The following is a 27,650-nucleotide window of genomic DNA, read 5'->3' as shown; positions in this document are numbered from 1 at the left end:
ACACATATATGCATGAGTTTGCACACACACACACACACACACACAAAACAGAAAAGAAAAAATGGCTTGAGGGCTACTTTATAAAGAAATGGAAAAGAACATGAGATTGGGGAGTGTGTCCTTCTTCTGTGCTGGACTTCTTCCTCTTTTCTCACTTCTACATTTCTCACGTGACGTTTTCATTCCTATGTTATAGTAACATACCAGAGTACTGACAGAGTTGTCAAAGCAGAGAATGTGCCTTCAGTCATAAGACCTCCAATGTGATTGCCTTTAAACTAATTCCGGTGTACCAGTCCTTTGGGCAATAACTGACAGCGTGTCATTTTATCTCATGGGTTTTTTCATTCAGGGACTTACAAATTGAGCTCATTGATTTGTAAGTACAAATATGTAGGATATCTTCCAGTTCCCAGACTGATAAAATTGGCTTTCAGAGCCTAGTATCAACTTAAACTATTTCCAATTCAGCATTGCACACGTCTCACTGTAAATATTTTGCAATCAGAGCTACTGCAGTAATTTGATCAGAGCTTAATGTTTGCAGGTAATTACTGGAGAAGTTTACAAAGTATGCACAGAAACTTTGTTTCAGTGAGTGTGCACAGTGACAAAGGATTGAGGGCTTTTTGATTGTTTTCGTACAATTAGATGCTGGCCATCTTCACGTAAGAAGGGAAATACTGATAATACAAAGATGAGGAAGATAAATAAGTAATGTCAACTACAATACTAATTCTGTGTATAATTGCAGTTTTATGGTACAAAACTGAACTAACAAAAATCTATTTTCTCATGTCAAATATATTTCCATACAGAACAGATGCTCTGCTTGTGAAGCTCTCCTTGTTGATGGGCCAAGAAATGTTTTATGGAGCACTCTGGGGCAGTGTCCTGGTCAGCCCATCCATCAGGCTGCCTGCTTCTCTTTTTGTTGTCAGTCATATCAACAGAGAGCTGTCTGGAAAAGAGCAGAAGTACATGCTTGGCACCGATTATAAGCTCACAGTGAGTTCATTACATTCCCTGTAGAACAGTCTAATCTGCTGTAAGACCTGTGTACTAGCAGATTGTGCCTTCTCTGTATTCAATTAGAATGATGTGCTCTTAAAAATATTTTGGAGAGAGAGAAAGAGAGGCTTATGGAATTGCTTAATATGGTTACTTCATGGGAGCATTTTACCTGAAATATAGCAGAGAATCTCCCCTACTAGTTTTGGTTAGCCTGCAGAATGCAAGTCTTCTGAAGCTTCTGCAGTTTTTGGTGATCAGTGTTGCGTACAGCCTTAAAAGACTGACTGTTTCAAATCAGAACTTAAACCTGATAACTTTTCTCTACTTGTTCTGAATTTGCATTTAAGGTTGAAGACCAGCTTTTCTATAATACAGTATTTACAATGTTTAATGTTGTTTTCTCAAAGTGTTTGCAGCTCTGGAAGGCAATTTTGAAATCTAGTATCTTTTTATTTTTTCGGTAAAATAGAAATCTTCACTAGGGAGTAATTTACGTTAAACTTGAGTGATGGAATAACTGTAATGCTAGTTAGAGTAATTTAATATCTGCATTTTATGAGGCTTCATGTTCTGTCTGATAGCTGGTGATGTCACACTGTGGTATTCTATATTGTTACAAACCCAAGTATTTCATAAGTATTAATGATTCTTCTAACAGTATTCAACAAAACTTTTTTTTAATTCATTTTGGCTGAGTATCTTCTTATTTAAAAGATATTGTTCACATGTAACCAAGTTTGCTTTCTTTCCTTCTTGTGATTATTAACAGTGATTGTAGTTTAAATGTTCTCATGAAGTAAAACACCATTGTGTTTTCTTTTCCTTTTACAGATAAAATCTTTGTGCGCATCAGTATTGGATTCAAATGTCCTTGTGCAAAGAAACACTCTAGAAGTGATTCTCTTCTTCTTCCCATTTTATACAGCTTTGGTAAGAGGACTATTTTAGTAATGTTGCATGCGAGCTTTGTGCAGGAAGGTGTCTTCTGTAAAACCAATCCAGCTCCTACCTCTGTTATTGCCAAATGTCTGAATTTTGTACCTTCAAAATCAATTAACAGATTTTGCAATTTGTTGTTCCCACATAAATTTTAATAGTAGAGGAGACACTGCTGCTTCTCAGACTCTTTACAGCTTCAAATGAAGATGTACTTTCACAGTGAATATTGCATGATATTTGGAATGTGCTTGAAGTATTCAGACCTGAGAAACTGCATACGGAAAAAATATCGAGCTCCTTTTTCAAGTAGAATTTCAGCATTTGGAATTGTCTGTGCTAAACTAAGATACTCCTGTTAAAGACTAGGAAAGAAAATACTACTTGAAACAAGAGCTGTTCCCCATCATTTCCTAACTTACCTAGTATTTTGAAAGTAGCAAGTGATTTTAAGTCTTAAGTCATAACATAATGAAGTCTTTAGTATTTTTAGCTTAACTGTAGCTTTGTACCTTAAATAGGAAAATGATCACAGTTGTGTCAGATTCCATTTCTTGAGATTTTTAGTACACAATATAATTTGTTGTTGATGGCTTGTTGCCTTTTTTTCCAAAACAGTAATATGACCGGTTTTAAAAAAAAAACAAAACTCATTACCAATTTGACTTGTTTAAATGTTCATAAACAGCTAAAGTATTTTTGGTTTTCATTCTAGGACTGCAACAAAAGCACTATTCTATTGCGCAGGACTGATTTAGTCTATATTCTGTCAGCAGCTACACAAACATTGTTGAGGAGAGACATGTCACTCAATAGAAGATTATATGCGTGGTTGCTAGGTACTGTACAGCATACAGTGATATTCAATATTCTGAATACCTAAGAGAAAAAAATATCAGTACTTAAAAACGTAATACACTTTTTCATCAGTTAGTGAATGATGATAAAATAAAGTGTTGTTTAGTTGACATTTATTAAGTACCTGTTTAATAAAATTAAGCATTTGTTTGGCAAATAGGTCTTCTCTTCAGAGGTGAATTCATTTCACTGTCCTGAATCACAGGGCATTTGCTGAGTTATTTCTGGTCCCATCCACCTTTGTTCTGAAGGGGTTCAGTGGACTGGAAGGAGTGGGGTGCTATTTTAAGTTATTTAACTATTATTTATGGAAGTCTATTAATTCTCACATGGGCTTAATTGTCAAGGAGCTCGTAAGAGAGCTATAGCTTCTCTCCATCCGCCTCCTTTTAACTGCATAAGAGTTAATATGACAGGGCAAGAGCTGCAGCCATGTAGTTGCAGGAAAGTTGCCTTTGCTGACCCTGTGTCTGGATCTGGCCTTGGTTTTCATTTATGTTCAGCATAGCACATCTGGATGCCTCAAACTGTGATATGTGGGCCATCCTTGGGCAGTGCGTGAGCTAATGTCAAGCAAAGCGTTGAAATGACAAAGGTTAAAAAGGCAGTGTAATTTCAATATTTGTATAGATGACGTGTGTAGTGCTCTGTACTGTAGTGTTTTTCTGTACTCCTAATGCCTCTGTTTTTCTTGTAGGCTCTGATATTAAAGGTGGTACTTTTGCTCCAGACTCAGCAACTTCTGAAGACCATGCTATTTATTTCTTTGGAAAATATTCTAAAGATCTTTTGGTTGAGGTATTTATGATCCTTTCAAATGTTAGAACAAACTGTTCCTAGAATTGTTCACTGCCACTTGGTTTGTCCTTCGCTTTATGTCCCTAAAGATAGCATCCTTTTGGTGGTTATATTTTCATCTCTCTGAATGCCTACTGTGCTGTATTTATCCCAATATTGTATGTGCTTACAATACAAATGGAATCTAATGAAACCAAAAGGTAGCATCTTTGATGAACTACATGAATTATTTAAAAATGCTTCTCTGAGTAAGATCAGCTCTTGAGTACAGATGATGAGAAGATGTCATTGATTTGTCTATCCTGTATAGAAAATTGAAGTTCAATTGTAGTTGTTACTAAACAAAATGAAACTTAGAAACACTTCAGGTCTTAATTAAATGGCAATCTCTCTTCTGCATGTAACATTTTGATGTTTTCTTTTTACTAGAGTTTGATTGAAATTTTACATCAGAAATTACCAGAGTCTGATACAGAGGAACAGCATCAAGCTTATTTGAAACCCTTCCGCATCCTAATTAGTCTCCTTGACAAACCTGAAATAGGTAATGTTGCTTTCCACTTCTGTTGTGACTGCTAGCGACTGTTACAACTCGGTGTTCATTGCCTTTGACAGTAGGACTCAAGACATCACCCTGTATAATTCTTCCTAATTCTGAATATGTGTGTGTTTTGCATTAGTGTGCAGGGGACTCTGCTCCTTGCCTTGGATCTGGTTCAGAGCGGTCCTCTGGAGCAGGCACCCTCTCCAGGTTATCTCAGGCTCTTCTGCAGAGCACTCCACTGTGTAGCATGGACATATCCTCGTGAGGATAACGCTCTTCCATGCCCAGAAGTGCCATCAGACGGGCCAGTTAAAAAGAGCCAGTTCTGCCCTAGTTTTCATGTTCTGCTTAATTTGTTCCTTGGAGGTTAATCTCTAAAATACTGTCAAGCCTCTTTTTGTTCTGTCTTATAAAGCGGCTTCTATCTGGAAACCCACCGGTACGACTCTTGCCTGGGTTTGTTTGCAGTGCTTGGCTGTGCATGCAGGCCTTCCTACACACTTGCATCAGAGTCACGACCGTGTTGCTTTTCCGGACACTGTTGTCCCACAGGCAGGTGGCCTTATGCGGTACTGCTGCCAAAGTGGGCAGTACCACTAACCTGCAGGTGCTCCAACTGGAAGCAACCTCTTATGGGTGTGGGGAGGTAAGGGTGCCTCTGTCGATGGTACTGCTGGCTTGTGCTGGCCTAACGTTGCTGTGGGAGCTATAGTTTCAGACTTCGTGACTGAGCTGTGAAGAATTTCCTCCTCTTCCCTGTCACATGTTTGTCTTGTTGTGTATGTGAAGTTGCCAGCACCAGAAGGGTGAGGCTCAGCCAGCCCTTATTTTAAAGGGCAAGTTCTCCTTTCTCCATGAAAAAATTAAGCAAAGTGACTCAACACAGTTTTAGGATTTAATGGCATTCAGTAAGAACCATGTATAGATAAATCTTTGAAATTATATTCTGTGAATCTGACAGGTATGAGAAGCCTATGGACTGGTTAACTGGTATTTGTTAAGAGTCTTAGCAACTGACTGTACCCCAAAGTGTTGTTCCAGGCATTATTCTGGGGGCTGTGGGGAGTGACGTTACCATTAACTAAGCCTGTAGACTTAAAATAAAACTCATGAACTGAGACTAAACAATTGAGTGGCAGTTCGTTTTGCTCCTGCACCTGGTAAGCTTATCCTCTTTCATGGGTCAGGAAAGTCATTTTAAGCCCATTTCTTGTTACAGAATTATCACAGTACTGCCAGGAAAAATGAGGCGTCTCTATTGCTTATCTAACAAATGAATGCTACCTTAGTAGAAGCAGTTGTTAGTTGGTTTATGACAGTGGTGCATATGTTTCCTTCCAATGTTTTTATCTGGTTTGAAAAAAATTTATCATGATTAAAGCCTCTTATAGAAAGTATTTTTATTTCCTGACAAAAATGCTGAAGAAGAGACTAAGGTTGTTACATTATAAATTTATTAATTAATCTAATTTAGAAAGTAGATGATAAATTCTACCCTATTGTATGTTTTATTTGGCTGACAATTACTGTTAATCTGAACTACAAATAAGGGTTATTTAGCTGAACTGCATTATACAGTTTAATCTTTCTGCTCCAGTCAGCATACAAAATATAACTTCTTGAGCCTTGAGCTAGTATGACTTTAACTTCCTTTTGAAATGGATTTAGCAATGCAACTTTTTGGGGTTTGTTTTGTTTTTTTAAGGTAGCAAACTAAAATATAACAAGAATCTTTGTCCTTGTCTGCTTCTTTTAGTCACTTTTTTTTAGCTTTTTAGAAGCACTCATTGGAATGCTATATACATTACATTTTTGTAATGGTTCCATTTTTAGAGTATCGGACTTATCATTTGTTCACCTCTGCTATAGAAAATTTCACACAAAACAAAAAAGTGCTGACCCTTCAAAATTGGGTGCAGTTGTCAGCACTGTTGCGAGCGGAGTGAATAACTTCACTTGTAAGAGAGTAGTGAAATGTTTATTAACATAAAACAGTGATTTAACAAAGTTAGTAGTGAATGCGACAGTGTTTTACGAGATTCGATGCCAGGGTACACTTGATTATTTACTGCATAGAGACGAGGGTCAGACAAGCTGTCAGGGAGACCCTCCCGTTGAGTCACGAGGTTCAGAAAGGACCCCCTTGCTTTCTGAACTCCTTCTCAGAGAGGAGTCTAGGTGCGGCTGGATCCAATCCTAGTCCCAGACTTGGTCAACGGTTTCTATCTAAAGGATTATATATACGCAATCAATCCTTATATCACTTAGCTAAGATTTCAAAGTTCAGCATGCTATTAGTCACTTACCGAGAATCTGTTGCGGCAAGGCATCTCTCAGCCTCGAGGAGAAGAACCTTAAGCGAGCGTCCCCACTCAAGGGGAGATCCTGTCATGCAGCCCGCTGCCGTGCAGCAGAGCTCAAAGGGCTCTTGGGCTGTCCCCTATTTATGGAGTAAGATAATTGACCTATAGTCATATTCTCATGGGAACAGGGTACCTAGGTTCCCACTCCAGACAGTGTTTTGGTTGTGTTGACAGCCATCTCCCACAGTTCAAGTGCAACTCATAACAACTCCCGCTGATGGCCATGGCTTGAGCAGGAGCCGGGGGTGGGGGGGAGAGGGGAAAAGGGGAGAGCACACCACCACAGCACATGCCTAACTTACACTTTCTTCTTAAAACTGTTTATAAATATGCATTTTTAAAATATATTTAGGCATTTGAACTTCTTCAATTTGCTGATTTTTCCAGCTTCTGTCCCTCAAAATTTAATCAAGTCTACTACGCTAAATGTGAATTGGGAAATTTGCTTTTTTTCCTTATGGATACAGACACGGTGATTATTTTTGGCATGTGAACTGCAGATTTATGGTTATGATTCTGCCCACTTATGAATGTTTCCAGTGTAGGTGCCTTACTGAAGTGATTTAAGTGTAACGTAGAACCAGTGCTATGGCTTTCCAAGTATCACTTTAAAAAGTTCCTAAAATGAACAACGGGTAATATTTAACTAGAATTCAAAACAAACCCAAATATTTAACTATGTTTAATTTTATATTTACTGGAAAATCTGACATTTTAAAAAGCCACATAAGCATTTTCTTTCTACTTGGGTGATTGTGGTTTTTCAGTCTAGCTACCCCTAATTTAAGTCCATACAAGTTTGTAACTGAGCCGCCTAGCAATCACTTTGGTGCAACTACTGGATTCTTTTTTCCTTCAATTGTAGGGCCACAGGTTGTTGGGGATCTCTTCCTTGAAGTTATTAGAGCCTTTTATACCTACTGCAAAGATGCACTTGGTTCTGATCTCAAGCTTAGCTACAATCAAAGTGGCAACACACTTGCAAGGTATAACTACAAGTTTTCAACTATGAACTGAAATGATATCATTTATGTTAAGCGAACTTATTAAAATCTAAGCAATTTAAGGAAGGTTAGCTTTTTAACAAAGTGACTTTCTGTACAGAAGATGAGATTTTCCTATGACTACCCTTTTACCCCCCACACGCTTGATTTCTCTTTGATTAGCAGAGAAGAAAATGAAGTACACTGTATATGTTTTGTGTTGATTAAATCAAGTTTTGTGTTGATTAAATCTGTTTGGTGACAGAACTCTTAGCCTTTTGATTTTCAAAGTCAAAGGCTTGATTTCTTTCATGTGGGAGAAAGATGCTCAAACTCCAGCTATCCCAGAGTGACATAGTCCTTGATTTAAAACAATCAATGTCTTTTAGCTTCTAGAGAAATGGGGAAAAAGATTTTAGAACGCATCAGCTAATACTGTGATGTGCATGCTTTTCAAATCTTCACTGACATCTGTTTCTTTTTTTTTTTTTTTACCTTTTTTTCTCTTCCACAGTGCAATCAAAGAGAACAAAAATGCTTCAGAAATTGTCAAAACAGTCAACTTGTTGATCACATCCTTAAGCACAGATTTTCTCTGGGATTACCTGACCAAATGTTTCGAAGATTGTTTCAGGTGTTTATGTTGTCAAACAATAGCGCTCCTCTTAAAAATGCCACTTAAGAGCTATCTGTGTAAGATAATAAAGTTTACTGAAGCATTTAAATTCTGGAAGGGACATAACACATGTTAGAATCAGACAGATATGTAAGTTGCGTCCTAAGATAACAGAAGAATGCAAACGGGTAAACAATTAGATGGAAACTAGCAACCTGAGAACAAAATCAATTACTTTCAAAATGGCAACTGAAGGAGGAGAAGGTTTGGGAGGGCAGGTGAAGAGGTCTTCCTTAGAATAACAAGGGTTTTTTTAAGAAAAACAAAGATATAGATATCGATCATTTTTATTTCTTTCAAAATATAAAGGAGAAGATCATACTTTAAATAGTAAGATTATGTATAGAGATTCAATCTGAAAATCAGAGGCACTTTAGCATTCCACATGCAAACGACAGTTTAGGTGTGTCTGACAGAATGTTTTATCCTGCTGTATTAGAAGTCCCCTCCTACGTTGCTTCAGAAAGCCTAGCTGTTCGGTATTTTGTGCTGGTTTTAATGAATGGTTTTTATTGTAACAAGAAGTTTGACAGGAAAAAAGCTCACATTATAATGTTTCTCTCAATCCAGAAACAAATCCACACAGATGAGATATCCTCTTGAAAATATTAGCAGTCCTACAATTTCAGAGCTCTGCACACTATTGGTGTTTCTTCTTGACGTGATTCCTTTGGTAAGGCAACCTGAAGTTAACTGCTTTGAAGTCTTAAGAAACTTAAAATCAAATAATTCATGTTGTGATTACCTAAAATGAAAATAGGCAAATTGGCGTACACGTGCATATGCATGCTATGTCCTGCAAAGAATAGTTTTATGTGTTGACCTATATATGGCTACCTGTGCCATTGCCTAGCAAAATAAAAATTGTTGGCATTTTAAAATATGGTGATTCTATCAAAGAAATGAAAAAATGTACTTTTTGCTTCTTGGGTAAATAATTTCCTGGGACATTTTTGTCTCTTAGTAGCTGGCTGACTGTCATAAGATTTTTAGGGTATGATTCAGTGCTTATCATGTAGAATGAAGAAAGAAAGAATAGCACTGAAGCAAATTCGTACAGCTTAACCATTCATTAACTGACTTTACAATCTTTGGTCGTTGTTGATAGGCGGCTGAATAATAATATGTGATAACTATTTTAAACAATGCTTATTTATTTTAGGAACTCTACTCTGAAGTGCAGACTCAGTATCTTCCACAGATGCTCAGTTATATGGTGCAGTCTCTCCTGGAAAATATGGAAGTATTAGGTTTACCAGAACTCACTCATGCCTTAAAGACCTGTTTTAAGGTGCTTAGCAAAGTGCAAATGCCCCCTTCCTATTTGGACATTGAGACAGGAAGTGGAAATGGGGTAGGTGTTTTTCAGCTACTCATAGATGTTTAAAATTGTTAATGATATAATTTATTTTAAAATGCTAATTCTCCTAACTTAAGGCTAGATGATAACTACAGCAATAAAAATATTGGAACTTACCATCTTTAGCCCCTTTCAGAGCTATCTGTTGCCTTGTTATTCTTACTGGTTATTCAGTTCTGACTTTTTTTAATTATGTCCTGGTTCCGGCGGGGATAGGGTTAATTTTCACAAGGAGCTGGGACAGATGACAAATTATTTGTGACAGTGAAGGTCTTGTCTGAAACTTGGGCTATAATCCTACTTCTTGAGAAGAATGTGATCTTCATGGTTTTAAAAAGGCACTCAGCATTTAGCAGTTTAGCAATCTTTTAGCAGTTGCTAAAGATTTGAGTTGCCAAATCAAGCCCAGCTCTGCAGCTGGTTAGGTCTGCAAGACTTTCAATTAATATTTTAATTTAACACAATGTGGTATTATTTGTGTGCAAGAGACCATGATAGGGAATGAGGAATAGATGGCATAGTGCAATCACGCAAGCACAGCCTGCCAAACTTTTGCACTAGAACAAATACATGCATTTGACTAGAAATAATCCAACATATGTAATACTGGTCTAGTGGTGAATTGATTTTAAGGGAACGTTTCCATTTGCTAAGTATCTGTAGCTATGGATCTGTTGGTGTTTGATGAGTCAAGGTGTGAGGATTATACAAACATCTGTTAGGTTTCAAATGCAATCAAATTGAACTGCTTACAAATAACTATGTCTCATGATTTTGTAACAGTAATCTGTATCTAGAAAATGTAAATACTAGGTGGGGTTTTTTTTCTGTCATTGCTGTTCCCCAGTGCCTGCCACAGTTCTACATAGTTTAAAATGATCTACGCGGCACCACATTAACTACATTAATGTTCCTGTTTTAGAGCCCAGTGAAAAAGGAAAACGTGGACATAACCTTGGACACTAAGTCTGTGCTGCAGGAGGAGGATGAGACTCCATTCCCTCCCCTGAAGTCAGAAGACAGTGGCATTGGTCTAAGCACTTCCTCCCCAGAGCTCTCTCAGCACTTGGGGGTGCCAACTGTGACCCTTGAGAGAGATGATGTCTGGAAGAAAGGGGGTAGCATTCAGAAGACTTTGTATTGCATCCAAGAGCTGGTTGCCAAGTTTTCCAGTAAATGTATTTTTGGGGTGCAATTTCAAGAAACAAGTAACGAAAGCATCTCAGCAATGAATCTGAGTAGAAAAGAGAAAAAAGAGAATGGCTACAGATTACCTGAAAGTGCTAGCAAGAAGAAGAGCCCATGGGATGCAAAGCAAATCACTGTACCTCAGTTTAAACAAATGCTTTCAGACTTGTTCTCAGTTCGAGGGTCACCATTCAAGAACAAGAGTTCTCATCCTCTTCCTTCTGACTGCAACTCTGGTAATAAAAAGGAAAAGGAGGAAGAAGAGTGGGACTTAGAACAAGTGATGCTTGTCTTGGGACCCCTTAGAGGTGACTGCAAGGAAGCTTTCGCTGCGGCTTGTCACCTTTTGTTGGATTGTACCACATTCCCAGTCTATCTTTCGGAGGAGGAGATGGAACAGTTGTACCTCTCTCTGTTTCAGGTCCCTGGTAAGAAAATATTCCTTTACTGGGCAACTTCAGCATCTGAGAATGCAAATAGCAGTGTGAGCTTGGCTATTTGCAAGACATGTGACCAGGGCTGGTAGTAATGCCCTTTGACAGGGCGGAAGGCAAGTTGCATGTGACTTACCCATATCAGCGTGTGTTTTGTGTCTTGCAGCTGAGGGACAATTTTTACCAAGCTTTTTAAATTCACAGTCTTTAGAAAGCTTTCCATACAAAACTTGTTGCTGAAGGGATGAAAAGACCGATGGGCCTGTAGAGCCTTGTGGCATGGTTCAAGATTTTCAGGAACTCCTTCCCCCCCAGTCCGTGTCATGTCATACCACCCCCCAAAAAAAAGGATGTGTTAGAGGAAGATGGGTGTAGTTGGAAAACTGGAGCTATAAACCATAACAGAAGCAAAACCAGGTCTTTCCCTAATCCTCAGAACTCAAAGGAGTCTGATGTAAGATACCATATTAGAATAATCTTATCTAATTGGAAGGCCTGTTCGTTCTGGCAATTCAAGTTCATTAGCTTTAGCAGAAGCAGTTATTGGCCTGAAGCCTACTTGACAAGATAGGTTTGTAGTGAATGGAGAGGTCTGAAATTGGAAAATTGGGTTCTCTTCCTCACGTCACTACAAATTTCTGCTGTTGTCCTTAGCAAAGTGATGATATGCCCATCATCCACATAGGTGAGCTGTCTGCTTGACATGGAGACTTTTGTACATTTGCAGTGTCTTCCATGTGGAAGTTCATTGTAGCTGAACTTAGAAGGCTTGCTTTCATAATTGTGTTTCTTTGGAATATCATCCTAGGATTACAGAAGTCTATTTTCAAAATTCTTTTCAACTGCACACCCCAGAGAATACAGTCAGGTTTAAAGCCAAAAGGAGAGAACTTCTAATAATGAAGGTCTGGTTCGAATATGATACAGAAGTTGCCTGATGTGGAGAAGGAAGAGTGTTCATTTTTTTGTGGTAGTAAAGCAGCTAAAATATTTGGTTTTGAAGCCAGAGGTGTGAACTCATACTTCAGAGTTTCCAGTCAAGCCTTAATAAAACTTCATCTGGCTATTCACACGGGAGGGACAACGATGGCTAGACTTGATGTTAGCCATATCAGTTCCTTGTGTACTTCATGGTTTCTGAAACGATACACCTCAGTGCTACCCACGAGAGCATCCTTGGATCAGCAGACCTCTGTTGTTGGTTTTGACAATGACAGCTGGAAAACAGCAGCTGGAAAAACTAGTTGTTATTAAACGTAAACTGGAAAGCAGAAATCCACTAGTTACCAGGTTACTGAGGTCCTGCAAGAGCTTTCTGGTGGGAGAAATAGGGAAAATAATACAACTTGCTTTGAAGAAAGTCCCTTCCAAAGTAAGGGACTCAATGACAGCATGAGAGTTGGATTTGGGCAGTCATTTTTGTCTGTTGGTCTTGTGGGCTTGATTGAAGAATTCTTGGAAATATGACCATAATCTTGAGATTATTCAAAAACTTTTTTTCTCACTTATCTTCTGAGGAGGTTGTGATGTCAGCTTCCCTCTGTGGCTGAAGTCCTTAATGACAATATGCTGTTGTGTGAATGACTGCTACGTTCAGAACGTGTCCATCTTCACGCTGCTGGAGGTGATCAACCATTCCCAGTCACTAGCGCTTGTGATAGAAGACAGAATGAAGCGATACAAAGTGTCTGGCCACAACCCCTTCTTTGGAAAGCTACAGATGGTCACCCTTCCTCCCATTGCTCCTGGAGTTCTAAAGATTATCTCAGAGAAAACAGATTTCTACCAGGTTTCGATTTTCTTTTTTATTGATGTTAGTGTTGGTATGAGGGTGGTTTCCAAGATCTTTTTCTTAATTACTTTGTTTCCAATTGCTGTGCCTGACACATGTACAATCTGTTAAGTTTTGACCCAGAAAATAGAAGCAGAAATGCTTTTCTTAACTTCTGGTGCGCGTACATTTGAATAATCTGTCCTACCAGGGTCGGAAATTTGCATTTCTTTAGGTCTGAATGTACAACCTGAATTCTTGTTCTTTGCTAAGCTAAGACGATTTGGAAATCCCTTTTGGTAATAGTGGACATTTATGCAATGGAAAGCTTTTAAGTCAGGGAAGAAATCGCACTTATTATTGTTGTTGTTGTTATAATTATTATTATTATTAAATGTTGTTATTTTCCCCTAGAGAGTAGCATGTGTGCTCTGGAATCAGCTGAACAAAGAGACACGGGAGCATCATATTGCCTGTGTGGAACTGTTCTACAGGCTGCACTGCTTGGCACCATCAGCAAATATCTGCGAAGACATTATCTGCCACGCACTTTTGGATCGTGATAAAGTAAGTCCTGTATTCACTGAAGGCCTTTCATCACTGTAGAGTTGTTCCAGTGCTTCCTAGACTGCCTCCGGTTCCCTCCCACCCCACATCTTCACTCCCATGGTCCCTCTGTCTTCCAAGAGTCTGACAGACTCTCTCCACGCCTTTACAGTTCCCTGGGATTTGTTCATCATGGGAGTACTGCTAAACTTAATCCCTGGATAGAAGCTCTATCAGTCAGTGCTGGAGTTTTTTTAATTTTGGCCCAAATCACATAGTATCTAAAATCATACAGTTTTTGTCGGTATTTCCAAACTGACCCAGCTCCACCAATAACTCTAAAATCATTTTATTTTGTGTTGATTTTGTAAACTTCATATTCCAACAAAAGACTTTATTACCTTGTAAGCGTATGTCAACATAATGTTGACCCTGTGTCCACCTTAGTGGACACCTACTCATAATAAGTAAGCTGTATTTTAAGTGAGCTGGTTATTAATTATTTTACTTACTTAGTTTAATGACAGAAGAGTTCTTTAATAACTTACAGTATATTTGTGAGAAGTACCTTGCACAATAAAACTTAAAACAGCCACCTTCAGTCTTCGGTATTGTTTTCATATCTTTGTTCTTGCAGTTTTGAAACTTAAAAGTTTAGAAATCTTTTTAAAGCTTTCAAACAAAATTACCAGTAGCGAACGCTACCTAATGTACCAATGTCTTCCAGTTTGTCATCCGACTTTTAAACCTCCCTAACACCAAATCAAGACTAAAATGTTTATACACAAGAATCCTGAAATACATTTTTGGTGTATTGGCACATCCTTTTTCGCTCCTACAAACACTGTGGCTGTTACGTTTTGGTTGTGCATTCATGGATATATGGCACTTTGGTTTAATCTATTGCAAAATAGAAAAGTGCTCTCAAACTACCTGAGAAGGATTAGCAGTCATCTACACAATAGCTGTTGTTCTGCTAGAGGTTTAAAAATCATGAAAACTTTACTCAGAGATAAATACTGCAAAAAATATGTATCTGTCTTGTTTCCTTGCAAAGGGGACAAGGCTGGAAGCACTGTTCAGATTCTCTGTCATGTGGCATCTGACCAGAGAGATCCAAGGCAGCAGAGTGACTTCTCACAATCGGTCCTTTGATAGGTATTTTCCATTTCCACTGGCTTGGACTTGCATTTGTATATTTAACTGTATCATGCTTTGTTCTGTTCTTTTTTCTGAAATGGGAAAAAGCTCTCTGTAGTGCGAACAAAAAATGAGTAAAAGGAAGATCTTCAGCTTCCTTGCACTGTTACCTTTTAAAGCACTCTCTGTGCATGGTGCACTTTCTTGTGTGAAGGAAGTTTCTGTAAAAATAAAAAGAGCTTTGTATGTGAAGAGTAGCTTGCAGACAAGTTTCTGCATTAACAGACATTTTTTATCTTGGAGTGGGTTAGATTTTTTCCCAACGAAAATAGAACCAGCTACTTGTGCAAAAAAAAAAATCTTATTTTAGTTTTACTTCCTATTTATGAGACCATAACCTTTGTATAAAATGAGACAAAGGCATTAAGAGTCTTTCTAAATAAATATGTGAAAGAACTTTAAAATATGCTGCTCTTCTAGAGTGTGAGTATATGTATGGCCTTCCTTCTACAAATGCATGCGTACTTGACCTCGACTCAGGAAAATGTGCATGATCAAGCTATTGTTAGCAGACATGAGCTATTGGCTGGTGCTCACTTGAACATGCACTATGTCTGTTCCCTGCCACTATTTTGTTGTTTGCATTAACTTTTTTAGGGATTTCAATTGTACTTCTTCGTTCTGATTTCTCCACTCAGGTCTCTGTTTGTGGTACTGGACAGTCTCAATTGTTCAGATGGCGCAATTGGTGCTGCAGCACAGGGCTGGCTGATCCGTGCTCTTTCACTTAATGATGTTGCACGGATTCTTGAACCAGTCCTGCTGCTGCTGCTTCATCCAAAGACACAGCGCACGTCCATCCACTACATCAAACAGAAAAATTCAGCAGGTAAAACTGTTCTTGGACTGTAAGTGCTAACATAGCATTGCATACTCCTGAACACCTCCTGAAAGTAGTCTCCGAAATGCAATGGCATCCTGTTACCCTGAGTTGTCTTGCATCAGTTCCATAGATTCCTCCTCATCCAGGTACCTCTACTGATGCCTAAAACACAGTTCAGGAGTAAGTCATGCTAGTTGAAGGCCTAATGATCATTTCTATTATGGTGGCTGCACCTACACTGTTGGTTTGGATTGCTCCCTGCTTTGCTCTGGGATCTTGTCCCTCACTTCTCATTGCCATTCTCAGATGATCCACACTGCATGTGTGTTCACTGATTACAGGATCCCTTCCCGAGCAAAACTAGGTCTGCAACCAAATGAAATCCAGGAGCAGTTTGGTGACTGTGTCAGTCCAGGAACTGTTCCAGCAGGCAGGATGGACAGGCAAATCTTACTCTCTCAACCCAATCTTGCCCCAGCACAGCACATGCCTTCGTACCAGGTTTTTTTATGCAGAATGATTTTTGTTAATGATTCCCTCAGCATCACGTTAAAATAATCAGACAGGTTGTGAGGAACATCTTGCTGTTTAGGGCACACCGCACAAAAAACCCCACCTAATTCTGCTAACTTATGAAAATTAAAATGTCTTTGTCCAAAGAAGATCTGTCTTGATTCAAGAAGAGAGCTAAGCCCTTGTGGCAAATGTCTTGTGGTATCCTAGAACTAGGACATAGAAGCAGAGAGATGTTTGGAATTGAAGATTACCTCCAGACACCCACATTTAGGAATGTGGCAGGGCGCCTTTACCTTGACAGGCTGAATTTGACAGCTGGACGATGTCCATTTTAAGACCCGTAATGAGAACCACTGTGAACCACACATGATCTGTGTGTCAAATGTGGAACAGACAAGCGTGACAAAGACCTGTGGGGAGCAGCTCAGGAAGGCTGAGACAGGTGTGGAGCCTGGGTTTGTTCCAAGTGCAGAGTCCTGCAAAGGCTGGCACTCTGTTCAGGTTTGGGATTGCTGGGAGTGGTATGGATGTGAGACACTCTGCACCATTTGGCCCAAGTAGCTAAGGTTGTTTCCTGGAGCAGAGCAGGAAGACAGTGGAGGAGTGTCCGGTAGTTTTGTGTAAAGAAACTTCCGTGTCACCTGTCTGTCTCATTATTGTTAATCTAGCTGTCTGCTTGCATAATTGCTTTTCTGTCTTGGTTGGCAAATAGATAGATGGCAGACATTCATAGCATCCGAAGGGACCTGTTTATTAGATGCTATACAAACACAGAGCTAATATATTCCTTCCTTGTTCCACAGCATGTAACCAAGGAAAACATTAGCTCTTTACAAAAAAAAAAAAGCTTCTGTTGTTATCGTTCTCATTTCGCTCCTGATCTCACCAAACATTTTATGCTCAGGAAGCATTAAAAAAAAAATTCATATCTAGAGAATCATAGCATAAGAGAAGCAGCATGTGCTTTATGTTTTATCCTATTCTCTTGCACTTAACAGTAGGTTAGGACTGCTTTACCACTTTAAGAAAAAAATAATTCTTGCCTTAATCCAGGGTTTTTTTTAGCTCCACTCATTACAATTAATACTAGACTACAGCAGAGTAGCTTTTTAACCTTTTTTTCTTACAATGATTTATTCAATACAAAGCATGTTGTGTGGACTAGATGACCTTTAAAGGTCCCTTCCAACCCAAACTATTCTATGATTCTATGTATGAAATAGACTATTATACACTCCTCCTGAAAAAAAAAAAACCAACCCATTTTTTTTTCAGAAGATATACGTGACTGGCTTTGCAAGAAAAAGGCCTCTTTGAAAGAGTCTGGCATCTCTGAGAGCGATTCTGAGGAGAACCTTCCACTGAGCCAGTTTACTACTGTGGACAGAGAAGCAATTTGGGCAGAAGTGGAAAAAGATCCAGAGAAGCTGGAGTTAAAAACTGAACAGTCTGAAAACGATGGCTCTTGTAATCCAGTAACTTCACATGAAGCAGATGGTGACCAATATAACAGTGAGCACACAGAATCAGCAGACACCAGCACAGGCCATGACAGTGAAAATACATCCTCTTTTTCTCCTTCTCTGGAGCTGCAAGAAGTGAGCAATGAGGACAATGACAGTGCTGCAACTGATGGCAAAGAGACCACAAACCATATGAGTTTGCTCAACGCATTCCTTCCTGAAAGCTCTAAATCCAGTGCAGCACTAAACCTTGTGCGTGCTGACTCTGAGAGGACTCAAGCATCAGAGTCTCTGTCAAGTGATGAAGAGGTGGACTTGGAGCTCCAGGAAATTACCCATTCTAGGTTGCTCAAGCAACAGAAGGAAAAACAGGAGATGATTGAGGCTCTGTTCAAACACATGCTGCTATATTTGCAGCCTTATGATTCTAAGAGGGTATTGTATGCTTTTTCTGTTCTGGAGGCAGTGCTTAAAACAAACCCTAAAGAATTTATTGAAGCTGTAGCTAGTACAAGCATGGATACCAGCTCCACAGCACATTTGAATCTTATTTACAATCTTTTAGCTCGCCATCAGGAAGCTCTTGTAGGGCAAAGTTTTTATGGCAAGCTTCAGACTCAGTCCCCGACTATGTGTCCCCATTCTCTTCTAATAGAATTGCTCACTTACCTCTGTCTCAGTTTTCTGCGCTCATATTATCCATGCTACTTGAAGGTCACACACAGAGATGTGCTTGGCAACAGAGATGTTCAAGTAAAAAGCGTGGAAGTCCTGATCAGAATGATGACCCAGCTAGCTACCATGGCAAAGGCAGCGGAGAGTAAGAATGTAGAGTTCATACACAATTTGCTAGGAAGATGCAAAATTCAGGAGTTTGTTCTCCTTTCTTTGTCTGCATCTATGTATACAAGTCAGAAACGGTATGAACTGCTTATGGCAGATGGAGTTAATAATGTTCCTGAAGCAGAACTCTTTGAAGAGAGCCTAATCAATTTTGGGCATGATCAAATATGGAGCGAACACCCCCTCCAGATTGAGTTGCTGAAGCTTTTGCAGGTATTGATTGTCTTGGAGCACCATCTTGGACAGACTCGTGAGGAGCAGGAGAATCAGCCAGACCTCTCTAAGGAATGGCAGCAGGCTCTTAATTTCCAGCAGGCTATTGGTGCAATGCAATATGTCTATCCGCACCCAATAACTTCACAGGGATTGTTCGTCTCTGCTGTGGTTAGAGGTTTGCAACCGGAGTATGGCTATGGGATGCATCCCACTTGGGTAGGCTTAGTCACATGTTCCCTGCCCTATTTTGGGAAGTCCTTAGGCTGGACTGTGGCACCATTTATTGTACAGATATGTAAAAACCTGGATGAGCTTGTCAAGCAGTATGAAAATGAAGCTGTGAAGACATCTGCAAAAACATCTGCAAGGTAAGAGTCTGCAGTGTGGGATTTGTTATGCTGAAAAATTCCCCTTACTACAGGGTAGCGCATGGTAACTTACTGGTTTAGCATTGTGGCTCCCAGAGTTTGATCCTCAAACCCTGCTGCACTTGCAGGCATCTGTCCCTTGAGCCCAGGTGAGGTGGAGGCAGTATTGTTGCAGCAGGGGTCACTGTGTTTGGAGGAAGAGAGGACAGGGGACCAGCAGCAAGAATGACCAGCAGCTATGATATTTCCTGTCCCCCTCTGCCTGCCACCAAGTAAAAAAGAAGTTCCCAGTTTTGACAAGATGGAGGATTTTGGAGGACTAATTAAGGAGAGACACCCTGGAGAAGAAAAATACAGTGATATTGTTCAGAAGAGGCAGTAAGTGAAAGGAGTAGGGAAAAATAATCGAACACTGAATATTTATAGTCAGGTGGGGAATAGTATTTTAAAAGATCTAGACAAGGAAACAGGGTTGTCCAAGCATAGCTTGTGAATCCTTTGTTTTGATATTGCTGTCTTGTCATTCCATTATTTTTTTTAACTATTGTATAGAATCAGATTTCTACTGGAATTTTTAATCGAGGAAATCCACTTGGCCCGTTAATCATTATTATTTTTTTTCCCCCCTCCAAAGCTTAACTTGTAAAAGAGAAAATGTTACGCCTGATTACCCACTAACCCTTTTGGAAGGTCTAACAACCATTGGTCACTTCTGCCTTCTGGATCACCCTAATCAAGCTAGAAAGGTAAGTGCATAATGCTTACCATTTGCTTGATGCCTTGGCACCAGTTTGTCAAAGTATGCATCGCTTTTTCATTCAGAGATGAATATAAGTAGTAAAGCAGCGCTTGTACAAGAAGATAACCTTCAAGAAGTCTCATAGCTTGCCAAAAGAAGCGAACAAAGTAAAAGTGTAAGGAAGGGGGACTAAATTTATTTTTTTTGTTTGAAGACAGAAAGTCAGTTTTAAGCAGATGTTCATGATGATCTTGGTCACACAAATATTAGTCCTATGTAGCTTGTCTACAGTTGCTCTGTCATTAACAAAATCTTTTATTTTCTTTTGAGTTGATAACATACCAATGTGTTCTCTATAATTTTTATTCCTATAACATTTGTCAGAAGAGGATATTAATAATAACTGATAATAATTTCTTAGACAAATCAATTCTGTCTGTGCCAAAATGGTGAGCAGCAAGTTCCATAGACTCTAATAGCAGCAGTATATTTCAGAAATAAAATTGTTGAATTATTTTCAAAGTTGTCATTACAAAAGTTGACTATAATTTTCCTAATTATAGAATAAGAGTAGTCACGCGGGTGCATGATAGAATGTATTTTAATATTCATATTTTTGGTTTTTTTAGTCATCGTGTTTAGCTGAACCTGCAAACCTAAGAAACGCTAGGAATGCCATTTTGGAAGAATTGCCTCGTATTATTAATACCATGTCCCTTCTGTGGAGTGTTATAAAGAGGGAAGACTCTCAAAAAAGACCAACTGACTTCTTTGGAACAACTAAAGGCTCTTCTTCAGTCTACTTTAAAGCAACCAAAGTAGGAGTTCTTTTTAACTGCTATTTATCTCATCATCCTTATGATCCCCTTCCCTCACCATTTTACATAGAGTTCATAGGAATAGTTTTGCCATTCCCAGAGTGATACTGGGCCACAAAGAATTTTTGAAGGACTCTCAGGAGCTACAGACTTGCACAGTACCTACCTACAAAAGTAGATTTTTCCCTGTTTTTTTTCCCATCTGCACCCTTACCTAATCTGTTTAATGTTGTGCTTTTTCTGTGAGCTTCTGTTAATAGCTGCTGTAGAGCTAGCCACCTCTGAATTGTCTGCACCTTACACAAACAGTAGAACATGTACCTGAAGGAATGAAAATACTAGACTTTTCCCTTCTGTGGATACTGGTAAATCATAGTAGTGAAAAATATCTGTAGAAGAAGAGAGAACATAACACAAGAAGTTATTTTTTTCTGTTTTGCAATCTGTTTTCCAATAAATGTGCCTTCCATCTGTAAGAAGGATATACTAACTCATAAATAAATTACCAAAACAAGTCTGACTGCCAAGTATATAAAAAGATTCTTTTATTGTTGTGTATTGTCCGAACATCTTGAGAAAAGGAAGAATGTTTTACAGACTATTAGATAGCCTTTCCCTTGCAAAGTTTAGCATTGACAGTTATTTTTTTCTGCTCTATAGACGTTAAGAACTAAAATACTGGACTTCATGAATCCATTGACAGCACAACTTGGAATCCAGCTGATGGCAGCAATTGCAGCAGTATGGAATGGCAAGAAACCTCATCGTAATCAAAGTAAAATCAAGGTGAAATTAAAGAAAGGCACCCTTAGTTTTCCAGTGTAAAGGCAAATGTTACATTTATATGATCAGTTCTAAACTCTAGACTTGTTTATAGATTCTTTGGGGTTTTTCACATGTGACAATGGCAAGCCACTGAAAAATCTGAAACGCTCTTATTTATACATAATTCCACAAAGCATCAGGACGACAATTAAACCGAAATAAGTAACCAAATAAAAAGGACAGTGTCGCAGTCTGATAGTAGTAGCCATTTTTTTAATTCAATACTGGATTGTAATCTTAGGACTGCAACTTGCTAATTATATTTTAAAGACCTTGAATGAGCTCCATTTCCAGAGAAAGTTTAGGGTTGTAGTATCCTCTGGAACTACGCATTTATTCTGAGTAGAACACCTCTTTCTTTTCTGCTTTCATTTGAGCATAATGAAGTTGTTTTCATGGAGTTGTTGGGAGATCTGTATATGGCAAATTGTTGCATGCTTGATTTAACTTGTCTAATTTACATTTTGTCTAAGTATTGATATTTGAGTAATCACACAAAAACCTGTTTTTTCAACTTCATGTTTTGCCTGCTACAGTGATCTGAGGAATGTGTCTTTTGTTTTGTCAGATTCTTCCCGTGGCTACTGCATCTCAGCTTATTCTTGTGGACTTAGTATGTGCACTTAACACATTGAAAATTGACACTATATTACATCTAGTCAAAGAGGTAGTCAAGAAACCGTCACAAATCAAGGGTGAAGAGGTAACCATGAGGATAATTCCTTTTCTTAATATATTCTCTTCTGGATTTTTTCTAATGTGTCTTCTAAATATTTTTAGAAGGGAATTTTGATTCTTTTGTTTGGGTCTTTTAGATGTGTGATTCTCTTTTGCTCCTGAATAAGTTATATTTTCCAGAATGTGGGTTTCTGTGTTTTGATCCGTCAATGTAAGTAGGTTCTTCAGAACATTTTGCTAGAGAAGTTGCTGGTAATGAAAAGGTGTGGAATCCTCCAGTACCAAAGATGCTGACAATTTGCGTAAAGCTGCTGCAGGTATACAACTCAGTGATGCATTTCTGTCTTTCTACCTTTATCTGAACAGTTAGAAATACTTCACATTGAGTCTGCTGCCTTCCAGTTGGTTTTCAAGGAAATCAGTTTTACTACTATGCATGCCATTGTAGGAGCTCCTTCAGCTGTGAATAAGCTGTAGCCGATATTCCAAAGTAATGTGACTGCTTCTGAACTAAGGTGCTCTATTAAAGCTCTGAATTGCCTCATGCTGCTGTATAGAAGTTTTATCATAATTGGTCACCTGTTGGAATATAAGTGGCTTCTAAGAAGGATGTGTTAACTGTTGAACATAAGTATTCAAGGGTTTGGACCTTCTTTTTTTTTCTGATGGCAAATAATTGGAATTTTGCTTTTATTTTTCAGAAATCTTCTCTTGCAGATATTCCAGTTCTGCAGTTCAGTTATGCTTTCATTCAAAGGTAATTCAGTCATTATAAAAGAGAATTTTCTGTTTGACTCTAGTTAAGATAACAGCCAATCAGTATTTCTGCTTTACTTTGATCTTAGTGTCACAATGTCACAGAACACCTTTATGTAGGAAATGGTTATTGCCACTTCATTGTTAAGTAACAGATAGACACAAAATAACTGGGCAATGACATTGTGTTCCATTGATCTGTTTATAATGCCAGTCTGAAAGCCTCGTTTCATACTAATAGAGCAGCATACTTCAGGCACCTTATTAGCAAGACACTCGTATAATTTCTTATAATCTTTCTCCTTACTTGTTCTGCGTTGCCAGATACAGAAATTCTAAATTCAATAAAACTGCTATGGCTGCAGTCTGTGCTGGACACATTGCGGGTCAGGCAGTTGATTGGAAATACTCCTTTGATCAAAACTCTTCTTCACACGCTTGGCTTTTCTTATATGGAAGCCTTGGGATATATCAGACTGTACAATATCCTGTATGCAATAAGCTATGGAGATAAAGTAAGCTGGCATGCAGTGGAGTGGTTAGCTAAACTTTATTCCTTTTCTTCCCCCTGAAGACCCAGTCCTCCTACAGTCCTGGCTGGCATACTGCACGTGCTGCTAGCATTTACTGCTGTATGAACGTTGCCTGTGCTGACGGGTATTTATACCATGTTGTTAGATTAGTTAGGAAGGGGCAGGATTTAAAGGACCTTTCTTGATGGAAGCTTTTAGGCCACCAAGTTACCCACGTATGTTGTTCTTTGTTTTTTCATTAACTCTAACTTCAGACTCGGGTGTGTTGTGGTATTGGTTTTTTGGCAGACTGCCTGTCTCAGCCTTGCAGGAGAACTTCCAGTCTTTATTAGGACTTCTGAAAGAGTCGGTGCAGTTGAATTTGGCTCCTCCTGGACACTTTCTTCTTCTCAGGTACTGCATAAGAGTGAAGAAGGTTTATAGACGTATTGAGTAGACCTGTCCAATTACTAACTCAGAGTGAATTGATTTTCCCACAGTATTCTGAATGACTTTGTGACTAGGACACCTACTCTAGAAAACAAAAAAGACCAAAAAGACTTGCAGGTACAATGTATATGTGTATACCTTTTAGTTCACAAATCTGGCACTGTACATCTAAGTAAAAGTGGAGATGGCCTGATCTGTGCTTTGTATCTGAATTCACCTGTGCTTTTAGAATGTGTGAATGTGCATCCACATGTTTTGGCTTAGGCCTGGTAAATATGGGAGACTCAAATATGGGAGACATGATGCGCAGAACGTCTCTAACAAAATTTTGTCAAAGATGCATGAAATCGCGGTGGTATCTGTGGATTTTCCAAAGCTGTTTTCCCTGGGTAATTTTATTTTATTTAACACGTTCCACACAAAAGGAATTTGATGGATTGGACAAGTGATGATAGCTTTCATCTGATGCCACATTATCTGGTTATGTTATAGGAGGTGACGCAAAAAATCTTGGACGCTGTAGGGACTGTTGCTGGTTCTTCTCTGGAACAGACTAGCTGGCTGAGCCGGAACTTAGAAGTGAAAGCTCAGCCTCAGATTTTACCAGATGACTTCAACATTGAAGATGTGAACGGTAAGGTGGTTTTGTCTGACATTCTGCTGCTTTCTCTCTTCTGCTTAAGTCAGTGAAGAGTACAAGGTGTTTGACTGTGTAGTTTGCGTGAGACAGGAGTAATACAGCCAAAAGTAAAACCAAAAAAAATGCATTATCCTCCAATAACAATGTCAGCCTAAGCGGGTTTAGTAAATATCTGCAGATTGTGTATAATACAGAGGAAAACTGACCGCAGGTGCATGCAATACATGGGACAGAACAGCATGCGGCATGAGGTATGTCATTGTGGCAACATGCCCAGAAGCATTTCACTGTAATACCTATATGCAAGTAACAGCTCTGTTCGGGAAGAAAATTAGGAAATGGCAAAATTAAACATGTCTGAAGGGAAAACCAAATAATTTTGCCTCTTTTAGATACATCAATGGCACCATCTTCAATGGTTTCTGCCTCTGCTCCTTCAATATACAGTGTCCAAGCCCTTTCTCTCCTTGCAGAAGTAAGTAGGAACCAATTTTGTAGTTGCTGCTCTCATCTGTGGGGTGGTTGTTTATTGATATTATTGAGCAGAGAAATACAGTAGATTTTCCTGGTAGATTAAATGGGAGCTTAAATCTTTATTGAGGCATCCCATCTGCACACACACTCTAGCCTGAAATGTGGCATGCTTTCGCCTTTTGTCAGAAATACCCCAACTAGAGGTTTAAAGAGACATTCTTTTCATTTTTAAGGTTCTTGCATCTCTTTTGGACATGGTGTACCGGAGCGATGAGAAGGAGAAAGCTGTGCCATTGATTTCACGTTTGCTTTATTATGTATTTCCTTATCTACGTAACCACAGGTGACTTCTCTCTCTGCACATGTGATTTTTGTTAAGTCTGATTTATTATTTTTTTTACCACATTGTAAGGCTTTTGCTTCTTCTGGTTGTCCTCTCACCTTATTCAAATAGAAACAGGCATGAGCTATATTTGCCCAAGGAACTGAAAACCACTGTTGTTTGAGCTTTGTGACAACTGTTGCTATTTAGCTGTAGGTGTTCCTCCCATCTGGGTTTTGGGCCTTTACTTAAGGCTCCCCTTTCTGTGTATGTTAGGTAATGGAGAGAAGCTGTGGGATGGGGCAGCAGAGCACTGGGCAAGTCACAGGACCCATCATGAAGTAGGAAGAGTGCAATATCTCCCTATACTCTGCCTAGTTTTTCGGCCAAAAGCATAGGTGTGGGAGAGATGGATAATATCCTCTGTCAGCTGAACAGTACAAACCTTTTCATACAGGGACAGGAGGAGGGAGAGGAGAACATTTCCTTGCTGTGGGGGTTTCCTTTCCATTTTCCAAGGCTTTATCAGTTGGTCCTGGTTCCTCAGCCTTCCTCATTCATCTCTCCCTGCCTCTCTCCCAGTGCTATTCACAGATCTCTTAGAAAGCAAACCCTTCTTTTTCTAGCAGCTCTCTGCCATGTGGGAGGAAGCATCCCTCCCCTTCTCTTCCCTGCTCACTGCCAGCTCCATTTAACTGAGTTGCAGCTAGTCCTGCTGTAGCGGGTATCAAGCTTCCCCTCCTCCTGGCTGCTACCTTTTGGCTACTTTTTTTTTCTGAGCTGATCAGTCTATACTGAGGTGTGGGAGAGCATCAGCCACAGCTCACGGGTGACGGGGGGAGACTGGGGATTGTCTTGACTGTTAGTTACGTCACAGTCAAAACTACTAGCCAGTATACAGCGAAGAGAAAAAAAGCATATAGAGGGTCAGGGAAGATATAACCAGGCATGCCTATAAGGGATGATGGGTTGAATGTCACTGGGAAGTGAGCATTAAAGCCAGCAAGCCTCAGGGTGCAGTAGGGTTTGAAGACATTTCCATGCTCTCTCTCAAGGGGGATGGATTAAAAATGATGCAGAGAAATTTTAGGAAGATATTCTTTTCTATTCATTATATTTGAGCATTTTTCCGTTATGTTTATTACAATGTTTTCTGCCTACTTCACTCCTAACCAAGTCAGTCAGATTCTTGATTTATGGAGTGTAGGTCACTCTTGTTGACCAGGGCATATACCATTGTGCACGTGCATCCAGTGCTCTCACCATTTGCAGCAGGTATGGAAAACCCTGCATACAGCCACCACTGAAACTGTTCCTGGGTATACTGGCATCATGCTGCCGTGTTTGGCCTGCTGTGACCAAGTGGCTGCAAGCCAAGCACTTGTTCCATCACTGCCCCTTGTGTGGAAATGGCACAGTTAAAATTGGCATGGACACCACTGCTGTCAGGATGTCCTTGTGAATTGGTGCAGGGAATGAATGACGACTTCTGTAATACAGCTTTTTTTTCTTGCAAATAAGATACTACAATGCTCTTTGGTCTGAGACTAATGGTTCAAAAGCCATGGGCATCAGAGTCCTGATGAAGTGGCTGAGATGCCTAGAGATGTCCCTTGATGGTTCTCCAGTGTCAGCCTGGCAAGGCCAGTGGTCCTTGTGATCTGTGTAGCCATAACCATAACAAATTGGTCACTGGTTAAGAACGTGGAGCCCCCATCAAGCCCATAGACAGGCTGTGTGATTTTCATGTCACTCATACATGCTGCTCATCAGTTGGACTGTAACCTCCAAGACTGTCTTCACGCCACTGTCCTCCTGCGATTGGCAGGAGTTTGGTTGCAGGGCACCACAAAAAGGCAATAGCCTCCCCTCACATGCACCTTGAAAACACAGGGGCCGTTGAAGCCTTCTGTGAAGGTGTGGTGCCAGCTCACAACAGAAGACCTTGACAGCATCCCTTCTTAACCAAAAGTCATGTTCCTGTCAGTCTGAGCACTACCTCCCCAACTTAAAACCTTTGTTCAGCCATGGGCAAAGCAGTTACCATAGCAAGGATTCGTAGCAGGATGCTGTTTGGCATCTGTGTCCTCAGTGAAAGTGAGGTGCCAGAGGACAAGCGTTAGTTCATGCAAGGTCCCTTCATCTTGAGCCTAGCACTCCTTCCCTAAAAGCATGGTGTCCAAATTTGGAGTGGGATGGTGCATAGGGCAGCAGAAGGAGAAAAAGGCTTGTGTGTGAGGTTTTTGTACAGGTGATGATGATGTGAGAATTGCCACGTGAGTGTTATCTGGGTGACAGATGAAGCCTACTCTGGTACCTTCTAAAGGGGTCTGCTGACAAGGGTGCAAATCTTACTGAAAACTTTTTTTGGAGAAGTTTTGAACCACACCTGTAGTGGAGACAGGCAGTACTGTGCTGTGATACGTCTAATCTGAAAATATCTCCCCAAACGAGGTACACTGGAAATGTGAGGAGCTTCTGCACAAACTGCTTTGGTCTACTGATCTCCTGCTGCTCTGAGTTATGAGCTAATGTA

The 27,650-nt window shown here is 39.6% G+C and overlaps 1 protein-coding gene across 2 annotated transcripts in view; it reads left to right on the top strand.

Annotated features, from left to right (window-relative positions):
• The window catches only part of DOP1B (DOP1 leucine zipper like protein B), a 51,722-nt gene that overhangs the window by 16,340 nt on the left and 7,732 nt on the right, over positions 1 to 27,650 (top strand). Inside the window, exons 5-29 of one of the 2 annotated variants that reach the window (XM_063345817.1) lie at positions 819 to 1,008; positions 1,846 to 1,944; positions 2,666 to 2,789; positions 3,506 to 3,606; positions 4,036 to 4,150; positions 7,379 to 7,499; positions 8,011 to 8,130; positions 8,743 to 8,845; positions 9,335 to 9,526; positions 10,455 to 11,148; positions 12,675 to 12,943; positions 13,340 to 13,492; positions 14,529 to 14,629; positions 15,310 to 15,500; positions 17,286 to 18,900; positions 19,535 to 19,646; positions 20,269 to 20,457; positions 21,118 to 21,243; positions 21,851 to 21,985; positions 22,662 to 22,717; positions 23,538 to 23,642; positions 23,729 to 23,795; positions 24,171 to 24,312; positions 24,711 to 24,793; positions 25,026 to 25,135. In XM_063345817.1, the coding sequence (XP_063201887.1) occupies positions 819 to 1,008; positions 1,846 to 1,944; positions 2,666 to 2,789; positions 3,506 to 3,606; positions 4,036 to 4,150; positions 7,379 to 7,499; positions 8,011 to 8,130; positions 8,743 to 8,845; positions 9,335 to 9,526; positions 10,455 to 11,148; positions 12,675 to 12,943; positions 13,340 to 13,492; positions 14,529 to 14,629; positions 15,310 to 15,500; positions 17,286 to 18,900; positions 19,535 to 19,646; positions 20,269 to 20,457; positions 21,118 to 21,243; positions 21,851 to 21,985; positions 22,662 to 22,717; positions 23,538 to 23,642; positions 23,729 to 23,795; positions 24,171 to 24,312; positions 24,711 to 24,793; positions 25,026 to 25,135 (5,313 nt within the window). Of the gene's footprint in view, positions 1 to 818; positions 1,009 to 1,845; positions 1,945 to 2,665; positions 2,790 to 3,505; positions 3,607 to 4,035; positions 4,151 to 7,378; positions 7,500 to 8,010; positions 8,131 to 8,742; positions 8,846 to 9,334; positions 9,527 to 10,454; positions 11,149 to 12,671; positions 12,944 to 13,339; positions 13,493 to 14,528; positions 14,630 to 15,309; positions 15,501 to 17,285; positions 18,901 to 19,534; positions 19,647 to 20,268; positions 20,458 to 21,117; positions 21,244 to 21,850; positions 21,986 to 22,661; positions 22,718 to 23,537; positions 23,643 to 23,728; positions 23,796 to 24,170; positions 24,313 to 24,710; positions 24,794 to 25,025; positions 25,136 to 27,650 lie in introns of both variants that reach the window. The other variant, XM_063345808.1, reaches the window with a different exon arrangement.

The sequence above is a fragment of the Chroicocephalus ridibundus genome, chromosome 1, assembly GCF_963924245.1.
Source record: "Chroicocephalus ridibundus chromosome 1, bChrRid1.1, whole genome shotgun sequence".
NCBI classification, from domain to species: Eukaryota; Metazoa; Chordata; class Aves; order Charadriiformes; family Laridae; genus Chroicocephalus; species Chroicocephalus ridibundus.
The sequence above is the reverse complement of the archived record's forward strand: the minus strand, read 5'-3'. Positions and strand labels throughout refer to the sequence as shown.